We start from the raw sequence: 24,497 nt of genomic DNA, 5'->3' as shown, positions 1-24,497 counted from the left end.
AATCCCTTATCTGATGCACAGTTTGCAGATATTTTCTCTCATTCCATAGGTTGCCTTTCATTTTGTTGATTTGTTTCTTTTGTTGCACAGAGCTTTTTATTTTTATTATTCACTTATTTTTTAAAAAATATATTGATTATACTATTATAGTTGTCCCATCTTCCCCCCTTTATTCCCCTCTGCCCAGCATACCCCGTCTCACCCGCATTCCCCCCTTTAGTTCATGTCCATGGGTCCTACGTGTAAGTTCTTTGGCTTCTACATTTCCCATACTATTCTTGCCCTCCCCCTGTCTATTTTCTACCTACCATCTATGCTTCTTATTCCCTGTATCTTTTCCACTTCTCTCCCCTTCCACTCCCCTGTTGCTAACCCTTCATGTGATCTCCATTTCTGTGGTTCTGTTCCTGTTCTAGTTGATTGCTTAGTTTGTTTTTGTTTTTAGGTTCACTTGTTGATAGTTGTGAGTTTGTTTTCATTTTCTTGTTCATAATTTTGATCATCTTCTTTTTTTTGATAGGTCCCTTTAACATTTCATAAAATAAGGGCTGGGTGATGATGAACTCCTTTAACTTGACCTTATCTGGGAAGCACTTTATCTGCCCTTCCATTCTAAATGATAGCTCTGCTGGATAGAGTAATCTTGGATGTAGGTCATTGCCTTTCATGACTTGGAATACTTCTTTCCAGTCTCTTCTTGCCTGCAAGGTCTCTTTTGAGAAATCAGCCGACAGTCTGATGGGAACTCCTTTGTAGGTAACTTGTCTCCTTATCTCTTGCTGCTTCTAGGATTCTCTCCTTAATTTTAACTTGGGTAACTTAATGATGATGTGTCTTGGTGTGTTTCTTCTTGGGTGCAACTTCTTTGGGACTCTCTGAGCTCCCTGGACTTCCTGAAAGTCTATTTCCTTTGCCAGAATGGGGAAGTTCTCCTTCATTATTTATTCAAATAAGTTTTCCACTTGTTGCTCTTCCTCTTCTGCTTCTGGTACCCCTATGATTTTGGATGTTGGAATGTTTAAAGTTGTCCTTGAGGTTCCTATGCCTCTCCTCATATTTTTGAATTCTTGTTTTTTCATTCTGCTCTGGTTGAATGGTCCACAACCTTGATTTGAGCTCTGGTTTCCTTCCCATCACTGTTGGTTCACTGCACATTTTTCTTTCTTTCCCTTAGCGTAGCCTTCATTTGTTCTTCTAATTTGTGACCATACTCAACCAATTCCGTGAGCATCCTCATTACCAGTGTTTTGAACTGTGCATCTGATAGGTTGGCTATCTCTTTGTCATTTAGTTGTATTTTTTCTGGAGCTTTGATTTGTTCTTTCATTTGGCCCTTTTTTTTTTGTCTCAGCCTTTTTGTTATGTAGTAAGGGGCAGAGCCTTAGGTGTTCACCAGGGTGGGGCAATCACGTCGCTGTATGTGGGGGAGGGGTCCGAGAGGGAACAATGGCGCTTGCTCCCCTGTCTGCCGGTTTTCAATCACTTCCCTGGCTACCCACGGTCAAATTGGGCTGTTCTGGTGCTGACTCCTGGGTAGTTGGGTTTGTGTACATTTTAGGACCCCATGGGTCTCTCCAACGAACTCTTCTATGAGACTGAGTTCAACCCCCACAGGTGTTTTCAGTCAGAGACTTTTAGGCTTTATTTCCCAGTACTAGAACCCTGGATTTTGCAGTCTGTCTCTCTCCCCAGTTGTTCCTCCCAGTTTATCTGCATATGAATGTGGTACCACCCTGTCTGGCAGCCACTGCCTTGGCCAGCTGCTGCCTTGCCCGGTCCTCTAGTCACTGCCTTGCAGGGCGTCCTCTCTGCCTGGCTGTCTGCCTCCACCCCTCCTACTGGTCTAGATGAATGTGTCTTCTTTAACTCCTTGGTTGTGGGACTTCCATACAGTTCTATTTTCTGTCAGTTCTGGTTGTTTTTTTGTTTTTAAATTTGTTGTTGTCCTTCTTTTGGTTGTGTGAGGAAGAGTGTGTCTACCTATGCCTCCATCTTGGCGGGAAGTCCCCCTACAGAGCTTTTTAGTTTAATGTAGCCCTGCTGGTTGATTTTTGCTTTTGTTGCGTGTGTGAAGAATCATTACCCAGTCCAACATCAAGAGTTTTTTCCTTATGTTTTTTTCTTAGGAGTTTCATAGTATCAGGTCCTCTTGTTGATTTCTAATTTGCTACTACTGTGATAGCAAAGATACTTGGTATGACCTCCGTGTTTTTAAATTTGCTAACACTTGTGTTGCGTCCTGTCTCATAGTCTATCATGGAGCATGTTTTGTGTGCATTTGAGAAGAACGTGTATCTGCTCCTGGTGGATGAAATGTTTCATAAATGCTAAGTTCATTTGATTTAATGATGGCTTAACTCCACTGTTTTCTTTTTGATTTTCTGTCTGGATGATGTATCCATTGTTGACAGTGGAGTACTAAAGTACTAAAGCACTATTGTATTATCTGTTTCCCCCTTCAGATTTGTTTGTATTTGCTTATATAGTTAATTGCTCCCAGTGTTGGGTGCTTACATATTTATGATTGTCATCTTGACAGATTTACCCATTTATCATTATATATTAACTTTTTTGTCTGTTGTTACTGATACAGGCTTAACATCTGTTTTATCTGCTTTAAGTACAGCTGCCCCCACTTTCTTTTGGTTTCTGCTTATACAGAATATCTTTTTTCATCCCTTAATTTTGAGCCAATGTGTACCTTTAAAGCAGAAGTAAGTCTCTTGTAGGCAGCAACTAGTAGGGTCTTATTTTTTTTAATCTCTTTAGCCACTGTGCCTTTTGATTGGTGAATTTATTCCATTTCCATTTAGGATTATTGATTTGTGATGTTTTCTAACATTGTATTTCTAATATTACATATTTCTTATGTCAATATCTAATATTTGTGATGTTACTAATACCATCTTATTTTTTTCTGGTTGTTTTGTATTTTTATTGTTTCTTTTTCCTTCAGTTTCTGCCTACCTTTGTAAGTTGGTGATTTTCCATGGTGGTGTGTTTTCTCGAGTTTGGCTTTGTGGTACAACAAGGCTTATGTAAGACATGTCATATAGACAACTGCCTATTTTAAGCTGATAGCTGTCTAACTTAGATCATCTACAAAAGCTTCATCCTTGAACTCTCCCTTTTATATTTTTGATGTCATCATTTACCTCTTTTTATATTGTGTATTCATCAACATATGAGTAGCTATAGTTATTTGAATTTTTTCTTTTGACTTTCATACACTATAGTTAAGTGGTTGACACATCATTTTGTATGTTTACTTCTATCAGTGTTTCATGGTGCTGATTAGTACTTCTTGCATAGGAGGTCTGGTGGTGGTTTTGATCGACTGGGAAAGTCCTTATTTCTTCTTTACATCTGAAGTGTAAGTTTGCCAGATAGAATATTCTTGGCTGGCAGTTATTCTTTTTCAGTACTTTTAATATGTCACCCCATTCTCTCTCTTGGCTGGTATGGATTCTGCTGAGAAATCTGTTGATAACCTAATGGTGTTGCTTTGTTTATAGGTTAGTGTCTCTTCCCCTGGCTACTTCTAGAATTTTTGTTTGTTTTTTTGACATTTTCTTATAATGAGTCTTGGAGAAGGTCTTTTTGCATTGAGATAATAGGGCAATCTATTAGGTTTGTGAGATTGAATATCTAGTTACCTTTCTGGGTTTGGGAAATCATCAGCTAGTATTTCTTTAAATAAATTTTCTGCTCCCTTCTTCCTCTCTTCTCCTTCAGGAATCTCATTGATCATGTATGCTTTCTTTATTCTTTTCATTCTTTTTTCCTTGTTCTTCCCTGACCATGTTAGTTCTGAGTTCCTGTCGTCTAGCTCGCTCTGTCTTCCCTTTGCTCCACTGTCCATCAGATGCCCTCTATTGTATTTTTCATTACATTCTTTGACCTCTCCAGCTCCAGAATTTCTGTGGGTTTTTTTTTTTATGATTTCTATCTCTGGTTAAAAGTCTCATTTTGATCATGTATTTTTATTGAGATTTTGCTGAATTGTCTTTCTCAATTGTCTTGTAGCTCACTGAGTTTTTTCAAGACAGCAGCTTTGAATTCTTTATAGGCTGGATCACAAAGTCTATGCCTTTGTACTCAGTGGAGAATTACTTTCTTTTGGTGATGACATATTTTCTTGATTTTTCATGTTCCTTCTAATTTTTCACTGCTGCTTTCACATTTGAAGTAGCAGACACCTCCTAAATCTTGGCTAGTTGACTTCGATGGGGTATTCTGTTTGATGGTTTTGTCATCCGGGTTTTCTCTCTCTATGAGTACATCTGCTCCATTCTTCCTGCTTTCCCTTGTGGTGGAATTCTTAAGCTTTGGTTCTTACAACTCACTGCTGACTCCTAGAAACCGCTCTTGTTTTCCAGCAGATGGTGCTGTAGCCTAAGTTTGTGGTTTCTCCCTCGTCTGTTTCCTAGGTGAGTCCCTGTCTACCAGCTTTCTTTCTTGTTGTGCACATGAAAGTACACATGAGGGACTGGCTAAAGAGTTGCGGAAGCTGTGGGTTCTGTGCTCAGGCTCCAGGGGGTGCCTGCAGACCCAGTTGGGAGATCCCTGGGTGCAGTGCTCCCCAAGGCTTGAGGGTGTACTTCCTGCTGCATAGGATTCTTTTAACTCCCCTTGAAATTTTTATCTACCTCTTTCCCAATTCTCCTTCCCCCCTAGGAGTCTTGGAGGTTCTGCCGCAGTACACCCTGGGCTCTGCTGGAAAGAAATAGGTTTCTCCAGCCTCATCCCACACAGCTGGGGTAGCCAGGCACTCACTCACCACTCTCCTTTTCCTTCATGGGAGAGGTTGCCGCTGCAGTTTGGCTCAGTTCCTGTGCAGTCTCCCCTGGGGGTGCCGTGCTGGGGAAGCTTCTCTACCACTGCCTCTGCTGGGACCAAATCCATATTTTGTTTTGGGTTGTTTTGTTTTTTTTCTCAGGAGCATGCCGGAATCTTCCTGTGGAAAGTCTGGACTTCTGCAAATTCTCTCTCTTGTCTATATGGCTGCCCAGGTCAACATTCTCTAGGTTTTTATCCTAACTGCAGCAAGAGGAGTCTGGGCAGGTTTGCTGGCCCCACTAATTCTGCGGGTAGTCCAAGTTCTTTCTGTCTGTTACTGGGTGTATAGGTGGGTGAGCCTCCAGCTGTGTCCCTTGGTGTATGGTGTTAGATCCCACAACACCCACAAGAGTGCTTTTATTTGTGGGTGGATGTCTAGTTTGTTGTTTAAAAGGGAGATAAAAAGGAATGTTTTACTCTGCTGTGATGCTGACATCATTTTCCTTCTGCTTTTATAAATTACCATTTACTCAATAAAGAAAGGTCCTTTATCTAAAGACCTATAGTAGGAAACTTATTTTTAGCAAGACTTAAGTAACTGATTACCAGATAATGAAACAATATTGCATATCTTTTAAAATATTATGGAATTATGACTTTTTAATAAATAGCTTTTCTTTTTTTAAGGATTTTATTTATTTACTTTTACAGAGAGGAGAAAGGAGGGAGAAAGAGAGGGTGAGAAGCATCAATGTGTGAGAGATACATCAATCAGTTGCCTCTTGCATGTACCCAGCTGGGGACCTGACCCCCAACTCAGGCATGTGCCTTGACTGGGAATTGAACCAGCAACCTTTTGGTTCACAGGTTGGTGCTCAATCCATTGAGCCACACTAGCCAGAGCATAAACAGCTTTTCTTACAATTCTCTCTTCTCCCTCTTTCCTTCTCTGTCCACCCTAGTATTCAGACTAAATCTGGGGTGTTTGATTCTTTCCGTCTCCAGCTAACCCTTGAACAACACAGGGTTGAACAATCCAGTTGACTGCATAATCAGTTGACCCACTCAGTTCACTTGACCCGTGCAGCTTCAAACTTGTGCTGTTCAAATTTGGGGATCTGCATGTGCAGAGGGCCAATTTAATTCATATGTGGATTTTCACCTATGCAGCAGGTGGGTGCCACTAACCCCACGTTGTTTAAGGGTCAGCTGTATTCTTTGCTGCAAAGAATGCTAAGGAAAGACATTAGAATTATGGACAATATACTTTTAAAAAATTAAGTAGAGGAATCTCATTATGAGTGCTTGAAGCTTGTTTCTCTATTCCTTCTGCAAAGTGAGCAATATATTTCTTATTAACCCTGGCTGGTGTAGCTCGGTGGATTGAGCACGGGCTGCGAACCAAAGTGTCGCAGGTTCGATTCCCAGTCAGGGCACATACCTGGGTTGCAGGCCACGGCCCCCAGCAACCACACATTGATGTTTCTCTCTCTGTTTCTCTCTCTCTCTTTCTCCCTCCCTTTCCTCTCTAAAAATAAATAAATAAAATCTTTAAAAATATATATATATTTCATATTTTAAATAGTGAAGTCACTCCATCTTGCCATTTTAGAAAACAGCTCTTATTGATCCATTAGTGAAGGAAGAACTATTTTGTATTGCTTTGCTTTCACAGATTTAGGATGTTTCAAAAATCACATTTAATTACCTGTGTTTAATTCATTAGTATTTAAATGGAAAAATATTGTCTAGGTTGAGTTTTGGTGATTCTGTTTGGTCATGACAAATAGATGATTGTGTCAAAAGCCTACCCTTTCCCCAACCGTAGGCTTTCCTGGGGACTCTTGGGAGTTCCCACAGCCCCAGATAGATAGATGGATGTGGTTTCTTCTCTGTGAGGCCTTTTGAGCATCACTGTTTATGTTACCACCTCTTTTCCATAGCTCTGGGAAGATGAACCTGTATAAATGAAGTGAATATAAAGGGGCACATGTGTGTGGTGTGTGAGCATGTATGTCTGGCTTATGTTTTCTTTTGTCAGCCAGAGGAGGTGCATAAAGATTACCTATAGCTCAGGGCAGAAGATAGCATTGTTCCATCTCTTGGTGCCCAGCTTGGGAAATAAAAATAGAGTAAACTGGGGGCTTGAGAGGGAGGCATGATGATGAGATTTAAAAAAAAAAAACTAGCTTTTATTGAGCTGACCTTCTTAATCCTCAAAGAATCATATGAAGTAGGTGCCATCATTACTCTTATTTCACAGGTAAGGAAACAGGCAGGGAGAAGGCAAGTGAACTTCCCAAGGTCACATTTCTGCTAAGTAACAAGAAAGGGATAGGAAGGGACTCTGGTGGTATCCCTTGGAAAACCTTTCCCCCAGACCTGGTATACCATCCTTCCTGGGAATTTTGTTGCCTTGGGGAAGAGAATTGGAGTTTCACTCACGTGCATCTGTCGCCGCCCCAGTAGACAGGGGTATAAGAAACTGTAGAATTATGAAATCTTTGAGTTGATTCCTACCCTTCCCTGATGCATAAATCTTTGTTGAGTATTCCAAGAACTCTTCCAGCCTTTGCTAGGATACATCGAAGGATTAAAGAATTTAGTCTTTCATGAGGCAACCCCATTTTGGGACATTTCTCTGTAGTTCTCTCCGAGTTTGGGGATCTCCCTCTTCTACTTGAAAGTATCAAGGACTCCTTACTGTGTGTGCGTGTCTGCTTTCCTACAAGCTGAGAAATTAGGGAAAGGCCTTCTTGCCCATTGCTGCTGTCTCTAGCTTGTGAATCAGCAGCCCTTTTCAGAGGAAGAAGTAGGAAGCCATGGGTTAGAGTTGGGGACAGCCTGTCTTCAGGAGGGAGTAATCATTAACTACCATGTCAGACGTTCTCACAAATCCCCTGAGAGACTGGAGCTTAGAGGATATCTTTACTACTCTACATAAACGCATTCACTCATACTTGGAAGAACACAAAGGAGCCAAGGTGTGGTTCCTGCTCAGTGTTTTAGCGACCTGTGTGGTTAGTTGCATCCACCACTCACTTCACTGCTTCATCAAGTGACTGCAGAAACTCCGGGAAAGGTCACTGAGGATCATTTTTGCCTTTTTCTACAATGTTTTTGTTATGTTGTCTGTGGGTGAATATGTGTGCTTATCTTCTACCTACAGGTATGCCTCCCAAGAACAATGCAAAGAAGCTCCATATAAACCTCAGCTCTGGTGAAGATGAGCAGATGGCTCTCCTGCTGGGGTCTCTCATTGGTCTGGTGGAAGGAGGGTGATTAGGAAATCTTTTTTTTCCTTCACTGTTTTTTAACAGTGTTAAATGATTTCATTTCCCTGAAATTGTAACTGAGGAATCAGTGCATGTTTTGGTGACCTGGAATGGTACTTTACCTTTTGTTTTCCTCTTCCTACAGACCAGCAGCAGGCATGATGAGCACCAAGGCCTTTATATTAGTCTCTGCTGTGGAGCGGGAGCTGCTCACAGGTGACAGGGAGCGCATCAGCATTGAGTGTGTGGAGTGCTGCGGCAGGAACCTCTACGTGGGTACCACCGACGGCTCCATCTACCACTTCCTGCTGGAGGAGAAGGCTCTGCCTGCTGGGACAGCCACATTCACTGCCACAAAGCAGCTGCACAGACACCTGGGTTTCAAGAAGCCAGTGAATGAGCTGCGAGCGGCGTCAGCTCTCCACAGACTGCTGGTGCTCTGTGACAGCTCCATAACACTGGTTAACATGCTGAACCTGGAGCCTGTCCCTTCAGGGGCCCGCATCAAAGGGGCTGTGGCGTTGGCTTTGAACGAGAACCCTGTGAGCAGGGACCCATTTTGTGTGGAGGTCTGCATCATCTCTGTGAAACGCAGAACCATTCAGGTATTCCTGGTGTACGAGGACCGGGTTCAGATCATCAGGGAAGTATCCACCCCTGAGCAGCCCCTGGCTGTGGCTGTGGATGGACACTTCCTGTGTCTGGCTCTGACCACCCAGTACATCATCCTGAACTACAATACAGGCATCGCCCAGGACCTGTTCCCATACTGCAGTGAGGAGAAGCACCCCATCGTCAAGAGAATAGGGAAACAGGAATTCCTCTTGGCGGGCCCGGGAGGACTGGGTGAGCAGGGTGCTGTCACTTCCACTAACCTTTGCTTCCTGGCTGCCCATTCTTTTTGGTTATCTCCATGACTTCATGCTGTTTTTTAAAAATTTTATTTTTCAATTACAGTTTACATTCAATATTGTTTTGTATTAGTTTCGGGTGTACAGAATAGTGGTTAGAGAATCATATATCAATACTTTACAAAGTGATTCCCTGGTATTTCAAGTTCCTACCTGGGCTCATACATGGTTATTACAGTATCCTTAACTGTATTCCCTTTGTTGCACTTTACGTCCCTGTGACTGTTTCGTAACTACCAATCTGTACTTCTTAATTCTGTCACCTTGTGGTCCAGTCCCCAGGCCACCTTCCATCTGACAACACTGTCCGTTCTCAGTATCTTTGAGTCTGTGTCCTGTTTGTTCGTTTATTTTGTTCTTTGGTTTTATTTGTGCCTGAAGATGGCTCTGGGAAGAAAATTCTTTTTAAGTAAATAACTACAAAAATAAAAATCTATAGGACTACCTGATAAGATTTTCTCAAGTGTGTGGATTTGTGAGTTGATTGTTTTTATTCTTCATCCTAAAAAGGATTTGAGGTACCTCACTGCTAGGTCTTTTCAGATTTGGAAACTTCAGTGTTCTATATATATTGTTCTGTTAATTGACTGAGCTTTCATCCCACCCAAAGGTTCCAGTAGCCAGTTCCTTGAAAGGGCTTTGGCTATTTTTTATGGTCTTACTAGTTCTCTTCCCTGGCGTACTGAAATGAAGAATCAGAGCTGTTAATTTCACTGGTGACTTGTGATGTTTTCTTTCCGTTTTAAGTGACTCAGGCTACAGAGTGTGTGTGTGTGTGTGTGTGTGTGTGTGTGTGTGTGTGTGTGTGTGTATCTGTGTGTGATGCTCCGGTCCTGCCATGATGTTTAGTGAGTGCACCTCAACTATTTACAGTAGAGAAGTGTGTGCAGTCTTCTCATTTCACAGTGATGGGTACAGACACTTTCTGGTAATAGCAAAAATTGAGGTCATGAACTAGGTAGTGTATGCTTCTTGATTTTTACTTTTTTAAAAAATATATTTTATTGATTATGCTATTACAGTTGTCCCATTTCCCCCCCTTCAAACCCCTCCACCCTGCACACACCCACATTCCCCCCCTTTGGTTCATGTCCATGTGTCATAAGTTCTGTAGCTTCTACATTTCCCATACTATTCGTGCCATCCCCCTGTCTATTTTCTACCTAGCATCTGTGCTACTTATTCTCTGTACCTTTTCCCCCTCTCTCCTCCTCCCACTCCCCTGTTACTAATGCTCCATGTGATCTCCATTTCTGTGGTTCTGTTCCTGTTCTAGTTGATTGTTTAGTTTGTTTTTGTTTTTGTTTTTGTTTTAGGTATGGTTGTTCATAATTGTGAGTTTGCTGTCATTTTACTATACATGTTTTTTTATCTTCTTTTTCTTAGATAAGTCCCTTTAACATTTCATATAATAAGGGCTTGGTGATGATGAACTCCTTTAACTTGACCTTATCTGAGAAGCACTTTATCTGCCCTTCCATGCTAAATGAAAGCTTTGCTGGATAGAGCAATCTTGGATGTAGGTCCTTGCCTTTCATGACTTGGAATACTTCTTTCCAGCCCCTTCTTGCCTGCAAGGTCTCTTTTGAGAAATCAGCCGACAGTCTGATGGGAACTCCTTTGTAGGTAACTGTCTCCTTTTCTCTTGCTGCTTCTAGGATTCTCTCCATTTTAATCTTGAGTAATGTAATTATGATGTGCCTTGGTGTGTTCCTCCTTGGGTCCAACTTCTTTGGGACTCTCTGAGCTCCCTGGACTTCCTGAAAATCTATTTCCTTTGCCAGAAAGCCGAAGTTCTCCTTCATTATTTGTTCAAATAAGTTTTCCACTTGTTGCTCTTCCTCTTCTCCTTCTGGTACCCCTATAATTCAGATGTTGGATCGTTTAAAGATGTCCTGGAGGTTCCTAAGTCTTTCCTCATTTTTTGAATTCTTATTTCTTCATTCTTTTCTGGTTGTATTTTTTTTCTTCCTTCTGGTCCACTCCATTGATGTGAGACCCAGCTTTCATTCCATCATTATTGGTTCCCTGTGCATTTTTCTTCATTTCACTTATTGTAGCTTTCATTTTTTCATCTAACTTGCGACCAAAATCAACCAATTCTGTGAGCATCCTGATCACCAGTGCTTTGAACTGTGCATCTGATAGGTTGGCTATCTCTCAGTTGCTTAAAAAAACTGCTTGTGGGGCTTTCAATTCTGTTTGACCCATCTTTTTTCCCCCCCTTTGGTCTGGTCATGCCTGTTACATATGAGGGGTGGAGCCTTAGTTGTTCACCAGGGCGGGGCACCCCAGTTGCTGGGTTGTGATGCTGCATGTGGGGGCGGGGTCGAAAAGGGAACAGTGGCACTTGCTCTGCTCTCTGTGGGACCTCAGTCCCTCCTGCTGCTTCCGCTGAGCAAACTGGAACCCTCTGGTGCCAATTCCTGTGTGGGTGGGCTTATGCACAATGTGGGACTTTCCAAGGACCTCTCCTGCGAAACTGGGAGTCTCTCCCTGCGGCACCTCAACCCCCACAGGTGTTTTCAATCAGTGCCCCAAGGCTCTATTTCTCAGTGCTGGGATCCTGCCTTGCTTGCAGTGCCTTGCTTCACAATTGCCACCTCTCTGGGCCTGCCAGTTGCCACTTGCGTGCTCAGGGTCCACCCACTGCTGTCCTGGGCACCCCAGATGCCTTACACTTGGTCCCAACCCTCTCTGCTCTCTGCACAGCAACCTGCATCCAGCTGCCCGACTCCACCCCTCCTACTGGCCTGGATGAACGGGTCTATTTTAACTTCTTGGTTGTCCAACTTCTATTCAGATCAATTTTCTGTCAGTTCTGGTTGTTACTCTGTTTCTAAATTTTTGTTGTCTCTATCTTGGTTGTGCGAGGAGGCACAGTGTGTCTACCTATGCCTCCATCTTGGCTGGAAGTCCGATTTTTACTTTTTTTAAATACACTATTTATTAGAGCAGTTTTAGGTTCATAGCAAAGTTGAGCAGAGAGTACAGCCTTCCATATACCATCTGCCCCTAAACACATAGAGCCTCCCCTACTGTCATTATCTTCTGACTGAGTGGTGTGTTTGTTACAGTGGATGAATCTACATTAAGTTATAATCACCCAAAGTCTAGTTTATATTAGGGTGCCCTCTTAGTGTTGTACACTCTGGGTTTAGACAGATGTATAATGACATATGCATGGTATTACAGAGTATTTTCACTGCCTTAAAAATCCTGTGTGCACCCTGGCTGGGTAGCTCAGTTAGTTAGAGCATCATCCCAATACACCAAGGTTATAGGTTTGATCCCCACGCAGGGCACATACAAAAAGTAACCAGTGAATGCACCATTATGTGAAACAACAAACTGATGTTCTGTGTGCACACTCTGTCTCTCTCTCTCAAGTCAATCAATCATATTTTTTTTAAAAAAGGAAAAAAATCCTTCGTGCTTTTTCTGTTCAGTCCAACCTCTCAACCCTTGGCAACCACTACACTTTCCACTGGGATCTGGTTGACATGAGACAGTTTGCAACCTTTCACATGGGCTTCACTTCACATAGTCACGTGCACTTAGGTTTCCTCCAAGTCTTTTCATGGCTTGATAGCTCAGATTTTTACTTTTGGGGAAAAAAGATTTTTACCCAATCACCTTTCAAAACAATCCCAATTTTAATGAAAATGTTTCATTATGGAAAGCATATATAAACATGTATGGTAGCAGAGAGCAGTGTAAGGACCTTGATGTGCACACCACCCTGCTTCAGCCACTGAGGCTCCCTGCCAGTTGTTTGGTTTGCACCCTGATCACTCCCCTGCTTGCTAGTTTTGAAGCCAAAAACAGACATCCTAGCATTTTACCTGTAAACATTTTAATATGCAGTTTTGTTATTTTAAGAAAAGGAAACCACAATACCATTACATACCTACAAAAGTTAAACTAATTTTTAAATATCAAATATCAAGGCATGCCATATTTCTGTTATGCATGTAGAGACATACATAAATGCATATGTACATACATTTATGTTTAAGTATGTGCATGTTCACTTTCAGTTTGTTTGAATCAGGTTCATATGAGACCCGTACATTATAATTGCTTGACAGAGCTGTTAATTTTCTCTTATCTTTAGGTTCCCTGTCCTTCTCTTTTTATTTTTCCTTAATTTTTTGGTTGAAGAAATTGGGTCATTTCACCTATAATTTCCCACAGTCTAAATTTTGATGATGTTATCCCCCTATATTATTGAATGTGTAAGGCTGACCTCGTGTTTCCTGCAAACTGGTAACATGAGAGGTTTTATCAGATTCAAGTTTTTTTTTTTATTTGTTTGTTTCAGGGAGGCAAGGCTTATTCACAGGTGGCAGAGGTCTTCTGTCAGGGCTGCATAATTTCTCATCTCTTTTTGTGATGTTAATAGCTATTGATGAGTAGTGCCTACATCCTTTAAATGTTAAGAGGTTCATTAGGATCTTCAAAATAGTGACATTCTATTTCTGTTCCTCCTTCATATATGAACTGCATTTCCTTGGGGAAGAGAAACTTTTCATTGACTATTTGGTTGTCCCCAGGTACCTTTTATAAGGAAGGAAGGATGAGAAGGTTTTCAATAAGGTGATCCCTTCTGTCTTCCAGAAGTAACTTTTTAAAATCATAATTATGAATCATGGATTTTTAACATATACGGTTTATTTTAGGCCATTTGTACTTGCGGGGAGCTTATTCAGGTTGATGGCTAGGTCCCCTTTACATGACCCTAGAACTTTGATAGCTTCTTTACCTTATGGTATGGCAAGGTGTTCCAAGTTCACTTGGTACATTTCCTGCCCTAGATCTGGCTTACACCATTTTCCCAAGGAGCCCTGACGTTTAGAGACATAGGCTGGGTACTAGAGGAGCTTGTTATCCATTGTTTGTAGTCCTTTAGTAGACAGAGCTCAGAAGTTTGCATTTTTTAAAAGTGAAATCCAGTATGAGGTCATATTGATAGAACCAGTTCAGAGCAGCAGGACACTGACATCATCCACCTTTGCACCTGCATCATCTTCCAACCACACCAAAAATCTTCATGAACTACCGCCCCAACACAAGTGTTCCTTTGGTCTATTCCACAGCACACGGAACAGGGTAACACTGCAGACACTGTTGTTCCCACAGCCTAATTACTGAGGAAAGTCTGGTTGTTTATAGTTCTTTTTGTCCTTAAGGTGGGGTTATTTATATATATACACACGTACATATATAAATATAAATATAAATATAAATGTATATATGTAAAGGGTAGATATAGGAATGTAAAGTCACATTCCTGTATTTTAAAGTTATTTGGAATAAGTTTCCTTCTGTATGGTTATGGCACTGACTGGATATACAGTTAAATTAACTTGTTTCATTTTACTTTTGATTGTTAGAAATTGCTTTATTTCATTTTATTTTTTATTATGTAAATATTTACATAACCTTGGAACCTTGGAACAAGGTTCCAAGTCTGTTCAGTACAACAAGACATATTCAAAGGGCTTATATCCTGTCTGCTTCACCTGTTCTCTCCTTCCCCCATAGGTAACCTTTATTTTTATGGTTTATCCTTTCATTTTAAAATAAAGAATATGAACAGATATGTAAATATTTAATCTCCCTCTTTTTTTGCTTTTTTTACTTAATAGTGTATTATACATATCACTTTGTAAGATATATATATATATTCTTCATTTGTTTATAGCCCATGCTGCTCTGTTGTGTCCATAGTTTATCCAAACCCTGCCCTCAGCGGGCATTTGGGGTTTTTCCAGTTGTACGGTATTAACTGGGATTTATCTTTTTCTATTTTTCCAGTGTATCTATGGGAAAGCTTTTTAGAGGTGGGATTGCCGAGTCAGAGAGTAAGTGCATGTGAATGTTGCTAGGTATTACCATATGCCCCTTCCAATGGGAATTATCTATTCTCCCTAGCCATTGATTTTAGAACTTGATTCAATACCAACTTGTTGTCTATGTTTCAAATATTTGTTTTCAGTTTTACCATGCAGAAGCTTTTCTTAAACATTTCTATAAAATCAAATGTATTAACCTTTTTACTTTGTTGCATCTTGATTTTTAGTCATATTAGGGATATCTCCCCCCCTTCTAGGTTATAGATAAATTCACCCATGTTTTCTGCTACTAATTTTATGGTTTTATTTCTTATAGTGAAGAGTATAAGGAATGAGTCACTTTTGTCTTTTCCTAGATGCTCTTCGTCATCCCAGCGAACTGATCAGAGAGCCCTTTTCTGGCCTGATTTAGGTGCTGCCTTTAGTGTGCACCGAATCTCCTTTCATCACTGGGTCTGTCTCTGGATTTCTGTTTTGTTCCCTCAGTCTGCCTATTTGTGAGCCAATACCTGTTTTAGTTATAAAGACTTGATAGTGAAAACATTTGATTCCAGTATCTTTTCATTGGTTTTAGTGTTAGGATTGATGGGAAATGATTGTCAGTCATATTTAAGATGCACTTTTTCTCAAGCTTACTTTACCTCAACTACATTGACATCATGCTGAATGAACCAACCGTCTTAATTATTGTTCTGCTTGTGATCAGTACAATTACAAGCAAATTGGAAGATTACTTGAAAGCTGTCTTATGCATTACTTATGTACAAGTTCTGTATACCGTATGGTAGTCACCACTGTCAAGTTCAGAAGTTCAAAAAAAACTACTGTAAGGAATGCAAATCCACACTTAAACATTTGTGAGCCCTGTGTTTTCATTTTGTCTTTCTGAAGATGACGTTTACTTTCATGTCATGAGAAATTGCTCTTAACTTTTTGCCTTAGTTTAAGTTTTATTATTTTAAGCAATATTTTGTTGCAAATGGCATAATACAATTGATTATTGTAACCTTAAACTCTACTCTTTGATAATGCTTGTTGAAAAATGCAGATAATTCAACTACTCCTCACCCTCCCATGACTGTCTTCCTCCCAACTAAGATAAGGGGTCCACTGATATTAAGAGGGCACACAATTGAAAACAATGGCATTCAAAGGTTTTTACCATTTACACATTTTGTTACACTTGCACTCTTTCAACAATGTGGGAACTGGAGATTATCACCTGAACACTTAGCGAGCACATAGTAGTTGTTGGTGCCAGCGGCAGTGCGCACTGTTCTTGAGCGGAGCTATGCACACCCTGATGGCCACGACTGCTGTACCCTCTCGTTCTAGGGAAGTCTGCTTTTCCATTTGTGTAGGAGCCTTTGCTCTGTACCTTAGGTTTCTGCCTTTTTCATTTTGAGAACATTCATGCCAGGGCCTCTGCACTGCACAGCTCCAGGGTTGGGCGAGGTCCAGCCTTAAGCAGCCAATTCCAGGATAAGACTAGACAGCTTTTTGGTGTCCATGATCCCACGAGAGTTGTGCTATACAGAACACAGTTATTTCACCCAAAATTCAGCAGAAGCCTTGGGATTACATTCATTTACCATATACCTGGGTGAACACAGTGGGCATGGTGCCAGTGTCCCCAGATCATTTTCTTTCCCCTTTAGGTTCTTTAGTGGTTGGTTCTAACTGCATGGAAAATTCAAGTTTGTACTCATCTAATTTTCTCCTAAAAGCTCAGTCCTAATTTCAGATTCTTGATTCCTCCTGTGGCTTGGCACCTCATGTTTCTCTCCTGTAGGATTTTTTAAAAACATCTTCACCTGAGGATATGTTTATTGATTTGAGACAGAGAGAGACAGAGAGAAACAGATCAGTTGCCTCCCATTTCCTGTACACACCCCAATTTGGGATTGAACCCACAACTTAGGTATGTGCCCTGACTGGGGATCAAACCAACAACCTTCTAGTTTACAGGACGATGATCCCACCACCTGAGCTGCCTGGCCAGGGATCACCTCTTTTGTGCTCCCCCTAAGTAGGTACCAGGGTCTTTTGGAAGTTACCCATCTTCTTTTTGTATTTCTAGTCCTGGCCCAATGCTGCCTTCCTGGTGGCAGGCAGCTGCCTAGTCTTTCCCTGTGACTGGGTCTCTCCCTCCTTCAGTGCAGCCTCCACCCTCCTGCCAGGTGGTTTTTCTAAAGCATCTGTGATCTTGTAGTAAATTCAGGCTGCACTCCTTAGCTTGACTTTCCAGGTCAGCACTTCCTGCTTTGACCCAAACTCAAGTTTCCGACCCTCTGCACCCCATGAAGGGTTTGAACCCTGTTCTGGGAGCCACTCCCTATTAGGAGGACACACCACTGCCCTTCTTGCCTCCTGTGACCTCCTGCTTCTTACTGCCAGATCCCCTCCTGGTGTGGGTGTCATCTCTGTGCAGCCAGTGTCTCTGATCACTTGGCTCCATCTGGACTTCACTTCCCATCAGCACTTTTGACTCCTTTCTCCTGCCATGGTTGTTCCCTCTTGTAGTAATTATTTGTGTATTTTCCTTAACCCATTCAGCACTGTGAGTTCCTTGCTTGTGTCTCAGTCTGTGTCTTGTTATCTAACTCAGTGCTCGACATGCAATAAGCACCTAGCAAATGTAGTTGGATTTATGGTTTTTGCCAAGTTATACTTTTTCTTTTTGTAGATATTTGTTTAATAAGTGAACTTTCTGTTCTTGATGAGTTCACCCAGAGCCACACACTATTCTGGGGTATGATTCTCAATTTTATGCTATTATTAAAAATGCCACAGTGATCATTTTTATAATCAATTGGCAATACATTTAAAAGGAAAATCATTGAATTAAAGTGTAGGTATATGTTCAGTTTTGATGGATATTACTAAATTATTCTCTGACCAATCTAATAGGTAAAAGGTTGGTTGGTTGTTTTTTTTTTAACCTCTTTAAATTTGTGTTCCCCTGGTTACTAATGAACATGGGAATCTCTTCATGAATTTATTAGTTTTTTGCATTTTGTCTTCTGTGACTTACTGATTCATATCCTTTGTTTATTTTTTCTATTGAGTTGTTAGTCTTTTTCTAATGATTGTTAGAGACTTCAAGGATCAACGAGAAATACTTAAGATGAAAGAACTCCTCATATTAGGCAATTGTGACTTTCTGGGGAGATGTGTGTACACACGCCACACACACTCTCATAAAGGTTATAGTTCTATCATCTTGACAGACTTTCAGCTGGTGCTACTTCACATCTGAGAGCCAATATTTAAAGTGTTCAGCAGGGCCCAACAGGTGTCATAAGTACAGCATCGTTTCATGGGCAGGGCCTTAGAATGTTAGGTTAAGAGTGAGGCATGTACACCTGTGAGCTCCCTGGCACTTATTTTGGGGAACAGCTGAATTTAGAGGGGAAGAGCTATTTTCCCCTCTAAGTGCAGTACTTTTCAGTCTTTGCAACCACAGAACATTTAAGAAGGTCAGTGATTTCACAGGTTTAGGAGTTTTGCTCAAATATGTATTTGAGATACTGTCCATTGTTTCCATCTTCAAGTATTCTGGGATTTCTTTCTGTCTTTCCCCCGCCACCCCTTCTTGGTTGAGATAAGAAGAAACCTCTTGTCTCCTGTGGTAGTAGCATCTGATCATTGTAGGCAGCAGCAGCAAACTTTTTAAAGGTGTTTTATGTCCACAACTTTGAAAACAGTTAAAATGGATTGACTTTACTCAGTGAATATATTAATTTTGGTAATCCCCAGAATCTGTGGATTATAAACAGCTCATTTGGAAATGGTTCATTTAGTGATTTATGTACAAGATAGGTAAACTGTTGTTTAATAGTTTAATATGGAAGTTATCATTGGCAAACACCAAACAGCACTCATTCTTGAATTGTAAAATTGATTCCATTTTTGTATTATAGTGCATATGTATCCAAAATTAGACCTCAGCTCAGAAGAGCAAGTTTCTAATAGGAAGCCTTTTAAAGTGCCTGGCACATTGTAGGTGCTCAATAAATATTTGAATGAATGTATTCAATATACATTGTTGAATGAATGAATAAGAAAGAGCTGTAACTTAAAGATGTAAACCATTTGGAGCAATAGATGTGAAAGAAAGCTTCCTAAAATTGTTTGATGGTAACTTTTCCCCCACTTATGAGGACATGTGTGTTATAAACCTTCATGTGTGTATATGTAAACATTTGTTTACCTTCACTTTTAGTTGGAAGTAAATATATACTTTCTGGGAGGGGCTAGTTCTCATGAAAATAGAGTCATGCAGAGTTCTTCACACATACAGCATAAATATATTACCTTTCCTATCTTGAAATATAATGAAAGTAGGGGTTATTCTGCATCTAGATACAGGAAAGAAAATACCATAGTTATCTGAAAGTCCTTATAACTCCTTCTGGTTTTCTAGGAATGTTTGCCACAGTTGCTGGGATTTCTCAGCGAGCTCCTGTGCACTGGTCAGAGAATGTGACTGGGGCGGCCGTGTGCTTCCCGTATGTCATAGCACTCGATGACGAATTCATCACAGTTCACAGCATGTTGGATCAGCAGCTAAAGCAGACCCTGCCCTTTAAAGAAGGCCATATTTTACAGGATTTTGAAGGTACGAGTTTACAGAAATCTTAACGAAATTTAGTTATTGACTCTTTTATGGTATTTCTGCAGTAAATGCTATTAAAGGGCCCTTAGGAAACAGGCCTTATGCTGAGTATAGCAGATACACAGAAGATGGTAATACACATTCTGCACTGCAGGGGCTCTGGCACTGATGGGGAGAGAGGCATTTAAACAATAGCTGCAGCAGCTGAAGAGCTTCATAGAATGAGATAAGGACAGTTTGGAGAGCAGAAAAAGAAGTGTTTCCTAGAAATATTAGGGAGGGCTTCTTGAAGGAGGTGGTATTTGAGCCAAACATGTAAGAGTGAGTAGGAGTCAGCCAAGCAGATCTGGTGTGAAAGAACCTTCAGGTATAGAGCAAGGTGCGTGCCAGTCTGCTCCAAAGTGAACCTTACACTTCAGACCATGCAAGCAGTTCAGTGTGACTGTGGTGCATGCCCTGTGAGGAGGGTTGGTGTCCTGTAAGGAGACCAGGGCAGTCAGGGAGGGACTGCCTCTTGTGTGCAGTGGTGAGCCAGAGGAGGGATCTATTTTCTAAATTTTATTAGGAATGTTAAATGTACTACACACCATTCACCTAGATGTAATACTTATTAACGTTGAAAGGCAGTGAAAGATATTACGGCATTTAATCCATAACACTTCCTAAGAAGGGCATTTTCCTACAGAGCCACAAAGCCTTTTTCACACCTTAGAAAATGAGCTCTAATGTCTCGCCTGTGTTCAGATTTACCCAGTTGTCCTAAAAATGCCTTTTATGATATCTTCATCAAGGCAGGAATTAACCTAGACTTATGCATTGCACTTGCCATTTAAGGATCTCAGCTTACCACACACTTACCTTCCTGTTTGAAATGCTAGGGATATAAACTTACTGAGACTCAGTCCCCACAGTAAGCTCATCGGATTCCGGTTGGGGCCCCTGACACATGCCTTGGAGAAGGACACATTTCACAACAGTGCTATGGTACTAGAGGGGACGGGGTCCTGGACACGGGGAGGCTGATGGCAGGACCCACCCTTGGCGGGAACAAGGGAAACTCCCTGGAAAAAGATGTACCAGCACAGAGAAGGGGCAGAATCTCATCTATGTAAGCATGAGAAAAATTACTTTGGTTGTGATAATGGCAGATAGACCATGTAGATGAGAGAACAGAGCAGAAAGACCAGGAGGGGAGATGGGACAATGATGCAGGCGCGAGGATGAGGGTTTGGATGAGCAGGCAGTGGGGCTAGGGTGGACATGATCGCAGGAAGAGGATCATTGAGGACCAGCAAAGGCTTGGCTAACACTGAGCTATCCTTCAGACTGACAGAAAAGATTGTGCCATTGCTTCCTGTGTGCACATATAGCTTAAAAAGTGTCTCCAGAAGGGAGCAAAACCCAGTGGAAAAGCTTCATACTGGGTGCTCATCTTGGGTGGTAGTTCTGATACTAAGATCCCTCAGGTGAAATGATGGTGACAGTGTTGGCCATGGGTCAGGTTAACTCAGAGCTTTGTGGGCAAATGAATAAGCTAGTGCCAACATGTGGAGGTATTCTGATGGTGGTTGAATATGAAATACTGTCTCATGGTTCAGAATGTTGCATTATGATCTTAGTTTCCAGTAAACTAATATGGAGAGAAAATAAAATTTTAAAACCTTTATATGAGGTATATCATAATTCTTATTGATAGTTTTTTATAACTGATCTCTACAATTTTATTTGGAGTATATATTGGGAATCTACTCAACTGGTTTTAAATTTATCAACACTTTCATATAAAAAATGCAAAACAGCATAATTTACACTTCAGAAATGCAGTGTTAAGAGTTTGTCCTTTGCTGACAGTTGAAAGTATGAGATGAAGAAAAGAGAACCATCATAATTTATAATTGCTGTAGGAATTCTAGGCTGGGACAAGGCTCATGAAATTGGTCAACAACCCAAATCAGGATTCTGCTGGGGGAAAGCCGGATGTTTTGCTGCAGGCAGCATGTCTACCCCTTCCTAACGGTGTTGAATTTCTTCCCAGGAAGAGTGATTGTCGCCACAAGTAAAGCCGTTTACATCTTGGTTCCATTACCTCTAGAAAAACAAATACAGGATCTTCTAGCGAGCCATAGAGTGGAGGAGGCTTTGGTTTTAGCAAAAGGAGCCCGGAGGAACATTCCAAAGGAAAAATTTCAGGTTTGTAATTAGTTCGTCATAGAAAGCATGCCTTCAAGCCACCAAGCAGAAAACATTTGGATTTAACCCACATTCTGAGGATTCTTCCTGTTCGCTAGACCTGGCAGATTGCGTTTGTATCTGTTACTGAATTTCCTCAGCACATCCACATTTTGCAGAGGAGGAATAGGCTGTAGACCAGCCAGGCAGCTCGGCTGATGGGATGCTGCTAACAGGCCCCGTCAGGTTTGAACCTCTGACTTCCATTTCTCATATGCCAAGTTGTATTTCTAGTCACCTTTCTCTGTGAGCCTTTGGAGAAGGATCAGGGACATAATCCTTAAAAACCAAAAGAGCAACATCAGGTTAATTTGTTTCCTAATTTAGAATTTGTATTTGTTGGGATGGGATGAATTTTAAGAATTTAGATTTGTATTATCTTCAGGAAAAGCTTTGTTAACTGTACTGATAACCATCTAATAGGGCAGGAATCCATCTAACTAATTTCTGTAGGAGAAAACATTAATGCATTTAAGAAACACTAACTTTAATATAGTTGGTATGATAAATATAATGGAAATGATAATCACAAATTATTCTTAGGTCTGATGAAATCAAGTTCCCTACCTAAAAATTACTACTTGATCAGCTGTTAGGTTACTTCAGGTTACTGTATGTAGTTGAGAGAAATAAAATGTAATATGGGTATGTGTATGCTTCATCTGACTATCTCAGTTATCATTAGAAGTTCTCATGAATTAGGAGGAATCCGCTGGTGTTACAAATGGATCAGATTTTCACATGAATATGTGATTGTTGTCTAGTGAAATAATGCTTTTTGGCCTCAGTGGCTTTTATGCTGAAAAGGGTAGATTCTGCAAGTCAAAGACAGGAGGTGTACTTTATGGTCTTGGGGTGTGAAAAAGGGCATCTTTTATATATACACTTTTTAATCTCACTCAAGGATATATCTGTTGATTTTTAGAGAGAGAGGAAGGAGGAGATAGAGAGAGAAAGAGAGAAATAGAAACATTGATCAGTGATCTCCTACATGCACACTGACCAATGATCAAACCCGCAACCTAGGTATGTGCCCTGACCAGGAATTGAACCTGCAGCCTTTTGGTGCATGGAACAATGTCCCAACCAACTAAGCCATTGGCCAGAGCTATATTGAAATATGGGTAAACTTTTCATCTTCCTTAGTAATTTTTTATTTTTATTTTTTTAAAGCCTGATGTGATTTCTTTTAATTTTTTTCATTTTTAGAGAGAGACGAAGAGAAAGACTGAGAGAGAAATAATGATTTGTTATTCTACTATTTATGCATTCATTGGTTGCTTCTTGTATGTGTCCTGACCAGGGATCAAGCCCACAACCTTGTTGTGCCAGGATGTTGGGACTACGTTCTAACCAACTGAGCACCCAGCCAGGGGCCCTTCCTAATTTTTTAAAGTCAAACCTATCAGCACTCAGCAGAGGGCAGCAAAAGCAAAAAGAAGAAAGCTCCTGCTCAGGGCCTGCTCCACATAGGCTTCTGCAGTTTTTTCCTAACTCCTCCTGGTAGGGAGAGGGGCCTTGCTGAGAAGGTGCTGGATCAGACTGCCATGGGATCTGAGATGTGCCCCTTCTGGCCTCGCTGTACCTTCTCTGTCCTTCTATAGAGTAGGCGTGCAAGCTGCCGTCTGTGGCCATGTTGGATGTCTAGACAGGCCACATGTTGGGGTGCCCCCTCCTCTTGCTCACACACATGTGCACACTTTAAGTTTGTAACATTTTATTAAAGGGGTTGTCAATGTCGTTTGTCTGCTTTTTGCTTTTTCTTCTCTGTTTTTGCCAAGGGTAGAGATAATCAGTCAGTATTAGATAACATTACTAGTCATCTTGCTCTTTAATCTGTTATCTTAGTTGGTGTTTTTCCTTCCTAACTTGCCCTCTGCCTTCTCCCTGTTGCTCCAAACACATATATCCAGCCCTGGAAACACCCTCAGAATGGTCCCCAATCGGGCCCTTATTCACAGCGCCTGCTGCAGCTGCTGGCATATAGACCCTTCTGTTCTGCCTGGATGATTTTAATAGCCTCCTTCCTGTGTGTCTGCACCACCCTCCATGCTGCTCTGGAATGATCTTTCTTTTTTTTTTTTTAAATGTATTTTATTGATTATGTTATTACAGTTGTCCCATTCCCCCCCCTTCACTTCCCTCCACTCTGCACACCCTCTCCCACCCACATTCCCCCAGTTTAGTACATGTCCATGTGTCATACTTATAAGTTCTTTAGCTTCTACATTTCCCATTCTATTCTTACCCTCCCCCTGTCTATTTTCTACCTACCACCTGTGCTACTTATTCTGTGTACCTTTTCCCCCTCTCCCCCTCCCCCTTTGCTAACTCTCCATGTGATCTCCATTTCTATGGTTCTGTTCCTGTTTTAGTTGATTGCTTAATTTCCTTTTGTTTTTGTTTTAGGTATGGTTGTTCATAATTGTGAGTTTGCTGTCATTTTATTGTGCATGTGTTTTATCTTCTTTTTCTTAGGTAAGTCCCTTTAACACTTCATATAATAAGGGCTTGGTGATGATGAACTCCTTTAACTTGACCTTATCTGAGAAGCACTTTATCTGCCCTTCCATGCTAAATGAAGCTTTGCTGGATAGAGCAATCTTGGATGTAGGTCCTTGCCTTTCATGACTTGGAATACTTCTTTCCAGCCCCTTCTTGCCTGCAAGGTCTCTTTTGAGAAATCAGCTGACAGTCTGATGGGAACTCCTTTGTAGGTAACTGTCTCCTTTTCTCTTGCTGCTTCTAGGATTCTCTCCATTTTAATCTTGAGTAATGTAATTATGATGTGCCTTGGTGTGTTCCTCCTTGGGTCCAACTTCTTTGG

General features: G+C 41.0%; 1 protein-coding gene across 4 annotated transcripts in view; it reads left to right on the top strand.

Annotated features, from left to right (window-relative positions):
• TGFBRAP1 (transforming growth factor beta receptor associated protein 1) overlaps nucleotides 1-24,497 on the top strand; it is a 59,316-nt gene that overhangs the window by 13,525 nt on the left and 21,294 nt on the right. For 2 of the 4 annotated variants that reach the window (XM_045827805.1, XM_045827804.1), the window contains exons 2-5: nucleotides 7,949-8,057; nucleotides 8,200-8,900; nucleotides 19,250-19,444; nucleotides 21,477-21,631. In XM_045827805.1, the coding sequence (XP_045683761.1) occupies nucleotides 7,951-8,057; nucleotides 8,200-8,900; nucleotides 19,250-19,444; nucleotides 21,477-21,631 (1,158 nt within the window). In that variant the 5' untranslated portion in view covers nucleotides 7,949-7,950. The remainder of the gene's footprint in view (nucleotides 1-7,948; nucleotides 8,058-8,199; nucleotides 8,901-19,249; nucleotides 19,445-21,476; nucleotides 21,632-24,497) is intronic. The other 2 variants (XM_045827806.1, XM_045827808.1) reach the window with 1 other exon arrangement.

Source organism: Phyllostomus hastatus, unplaced genomic scaffold (assembly GCF_019186645.2).
Source record: "Phyllostomus hastatus isolate PE091 unplaced genomic scaffold, TTU_PhHast_1.1 phas_scaffold_78, whole genome shotgun sequence".
Taxonomy (NCBI): Eukaryota; Metazoa; Chordata; class Mammalia; order Chiroptera; family Phyllostomidae; genus Phyllostomus; species Phyllostomus hastatus.
This window is presented reverse-complemented; position numbering and strand designations above follow the sequence as displayed.